The 13680-nt window shown below is 43.9% G+C and overlaps 1 protein-coding gene across 2 annotated transcripts in view; it reads left to right on the forward strand.

Moving 5' to 3' along the window:
• The window catches only part of ALPK2 (alpha kinase 2), a 210381-nt gene that overhangs the window by 59466 nt on the left and 137235 nt on the right, over window positions 1-13680 (forward strand). For both annotated transcript variants that reach the window (XM_089683424.1, XM_089683425.1), the window contains exon 4: window positions 12754-12901. In XM_089683424.1, the coding sequence (XP_089539550.1) occupies window positions 12754-12901 (148 nt within the window). The remainder of the gene's footprint in view (window positions 1-12753; window positions 12902-13680) is intronic.

Below are 13680 nucleotides of genomic sequence, written 5' to 3' on the forward strand. Positions count from 1 at the left end.
TTTAAGAAAATCAACTAGAAATACTGTAAATAATTTAGAAATAACCTAAACGTACTGTATCCAACTACTGCTGCTCAAACTATGCACTTTTGTCCTGCTGCACTTTTGTACGGCTGCACTTTTGTACGGCTGCACTTCCAACGAGCAATGCAGTAGGTACAGCAGACAACAAGATGTAGCAGATGAATGAAAGGATGGTATTTACAGGTCAAAACATGGTAATGTATTTCCAGATGCAAGCAGATTACATGAGGCCTAGAGACAAGTGGCTATATTCATCCCAAGAAGACAATGAAGAAAGAAGAGGAAATACATCACTAGCTAGTGGGAGGGGACAACATGGAAGACAGAAAAAGAAGGTGCCATAACCAAAATATCCACAAGATGGCAATGTATGAACATTAATCATAACTATGCTTTGTATTATATTGTTACACACTAAGTATAACAACACAATTGCTACAACTGGTGCTCCATCTGCTGTTCTCAAGCTGCCAATAAGGGGTACCGGCAGGGGAAAAGGTGCAGGCTTAAGATGGCCATAGATGGATTGAAATTCAGCTGGTTCATTATCTCTGGGAAACCAACTACAATACCCAGTGATACCTGAGAGCCGGAGGCGTCTGATTAAAGGACAAACCCAGGAAGGAGCAGGGTTAGTTTAGTAATTGCACGTGTGTGAATTTTGCTGGATCAGGTGGCTGGACTGAGCTGGGTACATTGTGCCAACAGCTGCTCTGGTACCTACTCTGAAACGCCAGTCTGTGATCCAGGCTACCACCACCCAGACCCACTGGGGAAACACAGGAGTGAACCGTCAGGGTACTTGCTATCTTGCCTGCCATCAGTGACTGTTAACTGCATGAAAGGGGGCCCCCCATCAGTTTATCCAACCAACTGTCACAGGGAAATTACAGAGAGAGAGAGAGTGGTGAGCAGGCCACAGACCCACTTTTAACCACTTGCCGACCAGCCACTGTAGAAATACGGCGGCAGGTCGGCATGGCTGGGCAAAAGCACGTTTTAAAACGTGCGGTTGCAAAACAGGTAGGGGCGTGCGCGAGGCGCGCCGCCCTACCTGCACTGCCGATCCCGGCCACCGGTTTCAGTCGCCAGGTCACGGCCGGTCATTACTGGCCATGTCCCGCCGATTAGCGGCAATCACTGACAGAGAGCAGGGCTGCAGTAGCTCTGCTTTCTGTCAGTTCCCTGACAGCTCCTGCCACGCTGAGAGTTTATCTCTCCCGATCAGCGTGTCCCCGTGCAGTACACACCCCCGCCCCCTAGTAAAACACTCCCCTCACACAGTTAACCCTTTCAATGAATAAAAAAGTTAACCCCTTCCTCCCCAGTGCCATTAGTACAGTGTCAGTGTTTTTTTTTTTTGCACTGATCGCTGTATTGGTGTCCCTGGGGATATCAGTGACCCCAAGTCAGTTCCCCCCAGTGTCGGAATGTCTGCTGCAGTCAAAATTCAAAATCCGAGTATCTTTCCCGCCATTTGTAAACGCTATAACTTTCGTGTAAACCAATTAATTTACACGTATTGGGGTTTTTTTTAGCAAAGACATATCGCAGAATGCAGTTTGGCCGAAATTTATGACGAAATTTGATTTTTTAATTTTTTTTACTGGACTTGTTTTATAGCAAAATGTCCAAAATATAGTTTTTTTTCTCAAAATTGTCAGCTTTTTTTTTATAGTGCAAAAAATAAAAAATGCACAGGTGATCAAATACCACTGAAAGAAAGCTCTATTTGTGTGAAAAAAAAGGACATAAATTTCATTTATGTACTGTATTGCATGACCGCGCAATTGTCCGTTAAACTAGCGCAGTGCTGTATAGCAAAAAAATGGCGTAAATTGTAGTATCTATACCAGGGGTGGGCAAACTTTTTGACTTGAGGGCCGCAATGGGTTCATATATTGGACCCGGGGGCCGGACCAAGAGTAGATGAATGATGTGTATGTGTGAATTAATATAAATTAAATTACCTTTGCTCCGCGCGTTCCTCTCGCCGTGTTCCCGCGCCGTTCCGGTCTTCAGGGCGGACTGTGAGAGGAGCCTAGCTCCCCTCACGTTCGTCACGCTGCCCCGCCTACACACATCCTGACAGCTAATCACTGGCTATCAGGATGTGAGTGGCAGCAAGACTGGCCAATCATTGCATTTGAGCGCGCTGAATGATGCAAATGTTTGCCTGCCCTGGCTGTTTTTTTTTTTGTATCACGCTCCGCGGGCCGGATTAAAAGGTCCGCCGGGCCGTAGTTTGCCCATTGCTGATCTATACCATAGTTTGTAGACTCTATAACTTCACACAAAGCAATCAATATACACTTACTGGGATTTTTTTTACCAAAAACATGTATCAGAATACATTTTGGCCTAAATTTATAACTAACTTTGAGTTTACTATATATTTTTTATAGCTGAAAGTAAAAAATATCGTTATTCTTCAAAAAGTTTGGTCTTTTTTTGTTTATAGCGTGAAAAATAAAATACCACCAAAAGAAAGCTCTATTTGTGTGAAAAAAAGGACGTAAATTTTGTTTGGGTGCAGCATTGCATGACCGCGCAATTATCAGTTGAATTAGTGCAGCGCCGAGTAGCAAAAAGAGGCCTGGTCATTAAGGGGGGTAAATCCTCAGGAGGGCAAGTGGTTAAGTTAAATCACTGTTGATGTTGACAGTTCTTATTCCATTTCTAGGCTAGGCCCAATTCAGCTAAGTTACCTGTTCTGCTCCCCAGAGCAATCCAACTGGGTACACCCTAACATTTTACTCCTGTAATTGTGCACACCTTAACATCTTACTACTGCAACTGTGCACACTCTAACTGCTACAGCTGGATCTGCCTCTTTCTAAAGTCCTTAACTGCATGTAAAGTTTCCCCTCCCTTGCTGACTCAACATCTCAGGTGCAGTACCTGAATAGCCAGTCTATAGACACACCCTTATTTTCCTGCAAGCTAATGTCTCCAAAGGGCCCCACCATAGCCAGCAGAATATTCACCTCAAAGACTATACTCAGACCACTTTACCCTGAGCGCCGATTCATGTTGTTACTTTGTTGGTTACTTGGGGAGATTCATCTCATGCAGACAGCTACAGTTGGTGCCCTTGGGGTCATTGTTTATGCTGAAATCTTTAGTCCCTGTAAGGGGAAGCTAATTGTGTATTCATTATTGTGTTCATGCTGGTTGGCTTTAACATGCCAATATACTATGTGAGACTTTTATGACTTTAACCAGCCAATACAGTCTGTTATTCTTTTATAGATTTGTGAGTCTGATTCTTGTGTGCTTGCTGAGGTTTACAGAAAGGTATACTAGTGGTGTCAGTGAGGTTGAGGACTCACATAGGGCTGGACAAAAAGCAGAGGACCCAAATCTACTGCTGGGCTAGTGCTACTTAAAAAATGTGAGTTTAGAGCAGGGGTCTCCAAACTGCGGCCCGTGGGCCAGATGTGGCCCCTTGCTTGCCTTTATCCGGCCCTTGGGACACTATTGCTTCCACTGACACCAAAGACAAAGCACTATTCCTCCCTTTGTCACCAGAGATGGAGAACTAATTCTCCCACTGACACCAATAATGTCATTTTTTTTTTTATTCCCACTGACCACCAGGCCTATGGCACTGTTTACTCCCATTGATGATGGGACATTTTCTACTCCACCTGGTCACAATCTTGCCCCCCTAAAGTTTGAAGGGCAATAAATTGGCCCTTTGTTTTGAAAGTTTGGAAACCCCTGGTTTAGAGCCACTTTAAGTTTCTGCCTCTCCAAGCTCCTGTGCCATGTTAGAAAGTCCCGTGTCCAAGCTGATTTCAACGGAATGCCTTAATGCACAGTATGATAACGTGTGACCTAATGCGCATTTACATACATGCATTAATGTACCACACAAATGTAAATGGGTCTTAAAACATTCCATGTGGCCTTCCACAAAAGGTCATCAGTGGTATTACAGAGCAGAAGTCAGTGATCCATAGTCATATATGGACTGGTACAATAGTTTCCATATGGTGATATCGCTGTAGCACCATGTGTGACTAAGAGCCACCTGACTTAGCAGTCCAGTCTCCTCTGAAACAAACCATGGACAGCTTTATTGCATGTTGTGAAACAAGACGCTCTCAAAGTGAAGCTATTCTAGAGAACTTAATCAAAGTAGTGACTGCACCTGCTTACGCCATCAGTTGTGACTTTCCACTGAACAAGCACTGTGCATGAGAACATGGAAAGGGTCTATTTTTACTGGTGACAAACCTGCTCACTAAGGGAGGTGGGCAGATGCATGGAGACAGAGCTGCTCTTAGAAAACACGGGGGCCCATACAGAGTTTCTGAAAAGGACCCTCTTCACCCTCCAGAAAACATCAAAAGAATATTTTAGGTAAAAATGTAATAAAATTATTATTAGCGGACACAAACATAACATAACTTACAAAATCATCCAAAGGAAACAAACACCAGCGCTCTAATCGTCATGCTCCACATGTAGAATGGTATCTGTCACTTGGTGAGGTGCAGCCCTCTAAAGATGGGGGAGTCTTGATACTAGCAAAAAAAAACACAAAAGGGCGCTGTGAAGGGAGTCACTTTGGGTTGGGGGCCCATGGAACCCTGCTCACTTTGGAGAGGTGGGGAGACCCCTGTCTCAGCTCCCCATATCCCTCTTATGTGTAAGTCACCCTGTGCCTGTTAGGGGTACAGGGTGATCTGTCCTAATATTGGGGTGGGGGGTTGTTGATTGTTCAATGCCATGTGGTTGCATCCCATTGTTCTATTGTGTGTATTGCTTAGGAGCAAACTATTATGGGATATATGTGTTTGTGAATTGGCTTGGTGGGGGGTGTTTCCAGCAGCTCCCTCCTGATGGGACTGTCTGTTGGTGTGGCTCTTGTTACTAAATGTAAATTGCCCCGTCCTGTGTCCCTATTATGCAGGGAGGGGGGATTGTTCCATTGAATGTATATATCTTGTATCTGTGTTAAAATAAAGTAGTCTTTTTCCTGGTTTACTTGAAGACTGGTGTCGTCTAGTCTTGTATGGTCTGCTGTGGTGTCTGTTGTCGGTGTTCGGACTGGGAAGTGGTATTATAATGGAAGTACCCAAGCGCAGACTGGGTCGGTTCCGTTACAGGCGCACTCTCCTCGTGCATTACAAATGAATTTATTAAAAACGTATAAATTGATACTCATAAAACAAATGTAAAAAACGAACATGAAGCCAAATGGGTCAATGTCACACAACTGGAGTCCTGTGATGATGGTGCCCGGTGGGAAAACTGATGCGTTTCGGAAGTTACAAATAGCTTTAGGACCCGGCAGTGGGGCTATTTTCCATGGAGGGGGTGTGATGATGATTTCAATCAGTAATTCTCCCTATTTATGGGGCATGGGCATTCTCTACTATCTTAGTTTTGAAAAAGGAAGTTCAACTCCCGAAGCGTGTCAGATTTTTCACAGCGGGCACCATCAGCACAGGACTCCAGTCATGTGACATTGACCCATTTGGCTGCATGTTTGTTTTTTACATTTGTTTTGTGAGTAGCCATTTGTTATGTTTTTAATAAATTAATTTGTAACCAAGGTAATGTATGAGGAGAGTGCGCCCTTTTGTGTTTTCTTTTTTTTTAATAACTTACAAAATGCCTGCTAAATCTAAAAGATGCAATTGTTTTGAGTTAATAAATAAAGCTCTGTGTGTGAATGAGGCGTTGGGGTTTAGTCACATGGGAACTGTGGCCTGTAAAGTGTAAATCAGCAGGTTTGTTTATGTGGCTGGAGCCGCCTGGAGCTGTGTGCAGGCAGCCTATGTTATGCTATGGGGACACAGCAGCTGAATGAACACAGCCGCAGATCCTAATTTGACAGGTGTGTGGGTGCAGGTGTACGGGATAATTATTCTGTATTTGTGCTAGAATGGGGGACTGAATGGGATTTGTGAAGGGGTTTGGAGTGGGGTAGAGAGGATTTGGGCTTGGAGGGGTGATTTTTTTGGGGGGGGGGATTTGTGCTGGGAGAATAAGGGGAAAGGGAGAGGATTTAAGCTGGGAGGGGGGATTTCAGCAGGGGGGGCACATTTGTAGTTGGAGGGTGAATTTTTTCCATGCTGTGGGAGTGATGCTGTGTGGCCATGGCAGTAATTATACTCCCCTGTTCAATGTGACCCATTCAAATGAGTGGTGCTACTCCACAAGTGCCCCGCACCCACATGCAACTCACAAGGGAGGCAGCATGCTAGTGCAGGGTTGAAGGGGTTAAAGCAGGTGGTGAGGAGGTGATACAACTCCTCCTCGCCACCTGTCAAATGTCTGAAGAGGGACCTGAACATGGATCACTCTTCAGAGAACAGAACACATTTGAACAAGCCCTTAAAAAAGTTTTTTATTTAACTGCCCTGTTTTTTTTGAAATATCAGGCATCTAAACAGACCCCTGATATCTTTTGAGATAGAGAAAGGGACATAGGACTAAGGACATAGATTCCCCAATCCCTCACCTGCACTGGAGATGAATGGACAGGAAGCTCTCCATACAGATCCTTCCTGCTCATTCACAGCTTACTATGCTTCAGTTCTGAATGAGCACAGGAGTGATTGGTACTGATTGCTCACTGTGTTCATTCAGGAACTGAAGGGGTGATAAATATGAAATATTTACCAGCCACCACACTCATCCTGAATCCTGTCCTTCTGTGCCCCACAGCAGCTGACAGGCTGCAGGAGGGAGAGGAGGAGAACCCAGCAGTGCTTCCGGGTGGGGGAATCAAACCAGCGGGAAGGGAGAGGATGATCAGACTGGTGGGAGGGCTAGATACTGCAACCAATCCCCTTGCGGCTACAGAGCCACAGAGAATCAATTTTAGCCATAAGGCAGTACAGCTGGCCCTCCTGCTAGTCAGGTACACAGACCCCTCTGTTGAACTGATGGGACCTGGGACCCCTACAGGAGAGCTTCCTGTACTGCCTTATCGGTAGTTCGGTAGTCTTGCATGGGGACAAAATAGCCAACAAACTGCCTGTTTTCATCCGTAATACCCACTGTACTAATGACACTGGCTGGGAAGGGGTTTACATCTCATTGTATTCATGGGGTTAAGTGTGTGCCTAATGTGTGTTAATGTGTGTAATGTGCACTGCTTTTCACTAAAAATTGTGGCTAAGTGGTTAGCACGTCTACCTGGCAGCGCTAGGGTCAGTGGTTTAAATCCCAACCGTGATGCTACCTGCTTGGAGTTTGCATGTTCTCCCTGTGCCTGTGTGGGTTTGCTCCAGTTTCCACCCACACTCAAAGGCATGCTGGTAGGTTATTTGTCCCTAGTATGTGTATGTATGAATGTAAGTTAGGGACCTTAGATTATACGTCCCTTGAGGGTTAGGGACTGATGTGAATGTACACTATATATATGCGTAAATTGATGGTGCTATATAAGTACCTGAAATAATAATAAATAATACTTCCTGTAAAGGAGGAGCTTTCCAAAAGAGCATTATTCATTTATAGGTAGATTGTGATTATTAAGTGTTCTGTTTATTATTTATATTTGTTGGGTTGTTCAATAGCAAAATTTACCTACTGGAGATGTTGTATTAAAAGAGGTATAGACTCCAGAGAGAGAGATATCATATTACCCCGGTACAAATCATTAGTAACACCTCATCTGGAATATGCAGTTCAGTTTTGGGCACCAATTCACAAAAAGAACATTGGGGAACTGGAGAAAGTAGAGAAGGGCAACCAAACTGATAAGAGGCATGGAGGAGCTCAGCTATGAGGAAAGATTAGAGGATCTCCATGTAGAATACATAAGGGGGATATGATCACCATGTATAATACATAAGGGGGGATATGATCTCCATGTATAATACATAAGGGGGGGATATGATCTCCATGTATAATACATAAGGGGGGATATGATCACCATGTATAATACATAAGGGGGGATATGATCTCCATGTATAATACATAAGGGGGGATATGATCTCCATGTATAATACATAATGGGGGATATGATCTCCATGTATAATACATAAGGGAGGATATGATCTCCATGTATAATACATAAGGGGGGGATATGATCTCCATGTATAATACATAAGGGGGGATATGATCTCCATGTATAATACATAAGGGGGGATATGATCTCCATGTATAATACATAAGGGGGGATATGATCTCCATGTATAATACATAAGGGGGGATATGATCTCCATGTATAATACATAAGGGGGGGATATGATCTCCATGTATAATACATCAGTGGTTCATATAGTGAACTCGGTGTAGAGCTTTTCACCCTGAGGTCATCACAGAGGACAAGGGGGCACTCTTTACATCTGGAGGAAAAGAAATTTAATCTCCAAACATGGAAAGCTTTCTTCACAGTGAGAGCTGTGAAAATGTGGAATAGACTCCTTGGTTCTGGTTCTGGCCAGCTCAGTGGATTGCTTTAGAAAAGTCCTGGATTCTTTCTTGGATACACAGAATATAACTGGATACTAACATTTATAGGTAAAGTTGATCCAGGGAATATCCGATTGCCTCTCGGGGGATCAGGAGGGAATTTATTTCCCTGCTGGAGCAAATTGGATCATGCTTTGCTGGATTTTTTGCCTTTCTATAGATCAACTGTGGGTGTAGAACTATAACTTTTTTTTTTTTTTAATGGTTGAACGGGATGGACTTTTGTCCTTTTTCAGCCAGACTAACTATGTAACTATGTTGCTGGGATCCTAAAAAACCAAGAGCACTACCCTAGTGGGAAATGTCACGGAATGTTTTGGTGAACAACGCTCATTTCCCTTCTCCCACTCTTTGTCTCTTCATATTTTTCCACTTGTTTCCTTTTCACACCCATGTTGGCAGTCAACTTATTTGATATAGGGAGCCTCAAGTGTGGCCCCTGGCATCACTCAGAGATGGCTGTACATTCAACAGGCGGTGGTCAGATACTATGCGCATGCTACAAGAGATGGTCAGAGACTGTACACATGATACATGTCATAAATGCACAATATAAACAAGTAAAAATAATAAAACACTAGACATATGAAAGACACCTTAATTCAGGTTTAAGGGCTAGTTTACACCACATGCATTTCTGTGCTTTTTTCTGCTTCCAAAATGCATAAAAAGTAGGTTACATGGTTTCCAATGGCAAAGTTCACACCAGTGCTTGCACCTCCAGTGCGTTCCGGTTCCAGAAAAAAAAAAGTAGAACATATAGCATTTTTTTCCTGCACAGAACTGTACTGGAACGCGATAAAATGCATAAAAAATGCACCACAACGCACCTACACACATTAAAAGTGTATAAAAAATGCACCGGTTCCCAGTACATTTTAAAAAACATAAAAAAAAGAAGAAAAAAAAGCGTCTGGAATGCATCCAGAAACTCAGCAAAAATGCATCTGAACTTATCAAACATGCATTGAAAACATGCATGCAGAATCGGATCCAGAAGTGGTAATTTTTGTGGTGTTAACAAGCCCTTAATCCACAGTGGATCAATCCTGTACATGTGCGGCTGACAAGCATCCAGGAGGCTATAATTTTGGCTCCTGATTAGCATTTCTTTTTTTTTTGCTAACTAAAAGGGATTCTCAATGAGAATACCACACTCTAGGCGCAAGGCTAGCGATTGGCTCATGGTTGCACAATTCACATGAGTAGGTCATGTTTGGCGGTTGCAATGCCTGCTGAACATGAAGGGGTATATTATTTTCCACACATCTCAAGGTCAAGCATCACGACCATGGCCTGTGTACAACTCTGGCTACCTTTGCAGCTTAAAGTGATATTAAACCCAAAAGTAAATTTTTATTACAGTGAAACTTTTAGACTTTCTTTCTTCTATTTTTTATCTGGTGATCTGGCCAGTAAGTCTGTTGTTTTTCAACAATTGTACCGGCCTAGCAGCACACTAATTTGAACGGGCTGCATTTCATTTGAGAAACGTGGGGAAAAAAGTCCCTAACATTTTTTCAAAAACATGGCCACAAGGAGCTGTATGGTGCTACGGCACCATGCCGTTTCATGCAGAGTGTTGTGTTTTCTGATGTGTGGGGGTACCTTAAGATTTAATAGCAACCCTGCACTTCTGATAAGAGCAGCACATTTTACTTGTGGGTTGGGAATGCACAAAATTTATGCATGCGTTCCCGACTCGCACAAGTGTGCCCCTGATGCTCCTTCATTCAGAATAGAGGCACTGTAATATAGGAGGTGTTTTACTAGCCAGATCACCAGGTGAAAAAAGAGGGCAAAAAGCCAAAAAAAAGAAAACTAATGCAGCCACCACATCTAAAGATTATTAAGTGGCAACAGGGCTGGGACAAGGGGTGGGCAGGAGGAACAGCTGCCCTGGGAGCAGTGGTTTAATGTAAGGATACAGTGACAGAGGTATCACTACTGTCAGCCCAGTGCTAGAAGTGTGCAGGAAAGAGCAGGGAGGAGATGCAGGTTGTGTTCTCTCTCCTGTTCTCCTTCCTGCCAGAGCAGCATGCCTGTATTAACCTCCCTGGCGGTATGATTATTTCATATTTTTGATGCTGAAAGCGGTACCATTATTTTGCATGGAAATATGTAGTTTTTTTATTGTAGGCTGTAATTTTTAGGAATAACTCACTGAAATCTCTCTGAACAAGATTCTAAATCATACATTTAATTCAATATAATCAAACCAAAAACACTGAAATTTGAAATATAGCGCCAAGTTCGCACATCGCTGAGCAAAGTCGCAAAATTGTTTTCAGTGTCTGATGACGAATTTCTCCACGAATCATTATCACTCAATTCTGCAAGTGGTTCTGATTTACTGTCACTGTTCTCTAGCTGATCTAAACCCGCTTTTGACCTAAAGGGACACCATGGACTTTTCTAAGTTTCCAGGCAGAAAGAACAATCAAAATGCAGACAGGGGACAGGACAAAGCACTCGGGACAAAATGTATGTGAAATGGGTTGAAACAGTAATGTTTTACTATGTAAAATCGTTTTGAAAAAAATGAAATTTTTTTTAAATTTTCAAATTTCCCGCCGCCGCCCGTACGTCCCGACGTCACAGGGACCGGAACACAGGAGGCGGATGCCGGCATCGGCCGGAGGAGATGGCCGGGGACGCTGCAGGGGACACATCGCGGGAGCCAAGGACAAGGTAAGCGCTGCAGGGACTCCCTATGCAGCGCCGCATGGTAAGCCCGAGTGTAGCTCGGGGTTACCGCTTTTGGTACAGACATTTTACCCCGAGCTACACTCGGGAATACCGTTAGGGAGGTTAAGAAGCCACAGCTGTGTGTATAGAAATACAGGAGCACTACTCTGTCAGGAAGGAGAACGGGAGAGAGAACACAACCTGCACCTCCTCCTTGCTGTCTCCTGGACGCTCCAGCACTGAGCTGACTATGCCGCTGTCACCAATAATGAAGGAGGGCACAGTTTGGCATTTTTGCCCTGTGCGCTGGATGATCTTGTCACATCACTGAGAGGCAATAGATTATATTTTTGTTTTTGGGTTTATTTCCACTCTAAAGTGCGGTAATACCATGAATAACCACCTATTTTTACAGCCCCTAACCATAAGTGTAAATGAACACTTAGATATTATGTACAAGTCTTTACAGCAAAAATTCTTCTGGAGAGTTAGCCAGCATCTCCCACAGACCCCAGATGAATCCTCTCCTCATCCAGCTGTACTGGGTGAATCCCTGGGCAGGGGATCCAGTGCCTGCCACTGCAGTGTAAGCAGTCCTGGGTAAAAAGATAATCCAGTTTCCTACCAGAGTGCCTTTTCCCCTTGCTGACCCGGGGGGTGCAGGTCTACTCATTTGGTCCTCCTCCTGTGTTGCCGGTGGGTCAGTAGTTGCTACCAGGCCTTTTAGCAGGGCCACTCCTTCCCCACCACACTGGTGGTCCTCTCTCAGGGGTCGGTGAAGTCCCAAGCTTTCCTCCTTCCAAGGTCTCTCTGCCTGGAGGTGAGCCCCTTTCCCATCTGGGCCCCCTTCACAGGCTCCTGCATCTCTTCCTCTCTCACATCTTCCACCCGACTCTTCCTCCTCCACTCCTCCTGGTGAGCAGGCTCAGTTACTCTTAAAGATTGTCTTGGCCCCTTGCCAAGCCTCCTGTTGGGGATTGGCCAGGATCCTCTAAGAATACAGACCAACTACTCCTGAGATCCACCCACTGCTTCTCCAAAGTTCTAGGAAGAGGAAATTCCAGAGGGCTGGTCTGCAGAGCCTCTCAACTCTAACCAAAATGTGACCCCTGCTAGCTATCACGCCCAGGCTGCTACTCAGCCCTAACTAACAATTGGAGCCTAGCTCCCCCTAGTTAACTAGGAAGGTGCTACACCTATTTAAATACACTTTCTGCTTAACACTAGAGGCTACTTCACTTTGTAATTACAGTCCACCCCTACACCTCCTTTCAATGCAAAAGTTAACACCAGTTGACTGGAAAGATTTACCATCATTGTTGGTCCTGGAGACCATTTTCTCCAACAGAGGAGGACTGGACTGTGCTACAAAAAAGTCTTGGAATTGCTTATGTAACCCATTCATGCCATCTCTATTACTGCTGTTCCCTATGGGTGCCCATACTTGCATACACCAAGCCACACATCTGGTTATCAAAAACTCCTACAGTTGGCATACCAAAGGAAAAATGATACAACTGGTTTCTCAGTCTCACATTATGTACAGTAAAATTAAAAAATATCTATATTTTATTCTAATTTGTATTATCTTGTTTACAGCCCCCAAAATCCTGCATGGCATCCAAGCTGAGATGTTTCCTGATCACTCTGGAAACTTAAAGCTCTTCTGTCACTTTGGGGACATCCATGCCGATTCCACTATTACTTGGACTAAGGACTCTAAGTTGCTAGCTCGAATGCACAGAAGGTGAGTGCAACTTTTTGTGAATTGCTAAAAAAAAATATTATGTGTATGGCAAGATCACAGCATTGTACAGCAGTCTGAGACAGTGGTCTTTGTATGCTGCCTGATGAGTAATCAGCTATGGAAAATAAGCATTTTGGGGGTTTTTCAGAGGAGTCAAGCAGGTCTAAATACTACTTTGTGCCTGACTTTGCTGGTAGGTATTCACTTCAGCTGCACCCCTAATAATTAATTATACTGAAGCATTTATTTGAACATGTTACCTTATCTGCCCAGCATACCCACATGCACCTGTCTAGACTATGGGACTGCAAATGCTGAGGTTTACAAATACTATAAATCTGGAAACCACCAGTGTCCCCCCAGATACACCCTAATCACCTCCCCAAAGTTATCAATGTAACTTATTGTTGGGAAGGGACACCCATACCTGAGATGGGCCCAATGAATAATTCTCCAAAATTTTAAAACAGCGCTACCTTCAAAGACCTAGAGATCCCTGCCCTCTACTATGACAAATTAACTTAATGACCGAAATTAGATAAAAAAAAACACAGAAGGAAACAAAACACTCATTGACGTCAGAAACTAAACTGTAAAAAAACTAAAAGGATCAGGGCTGTCTTAATGAATTGGCACACCTGGGCACCACCCAGGGGTCCCAGGTGCATGTCCCATGATCAAGGTTAGGACAAGCAGGATGCCAGCGCGCTGTGTTGGGGGGAGATGTGGCCGTTTGTGCCGATCTTCTTTGACAGAAGTAACTGCTCCTCCTGTGAGAA

The sequence above is a fragment of the Staurois parvus genome, unplaced genomic scaffold, assembly GCF_062004578.1.
Source record: "Staurois parvus isolate SC_StPar_1 unplaced genomic scaffold, SC_StPar_1.0 ptg000310l, whole genome shotgun sequence".
Lineage (NCBI taxonomy): Eukaryota > Metazoa > Chordata > Amphibia > Anura > Ranidae > Staurois > Staurois parvus.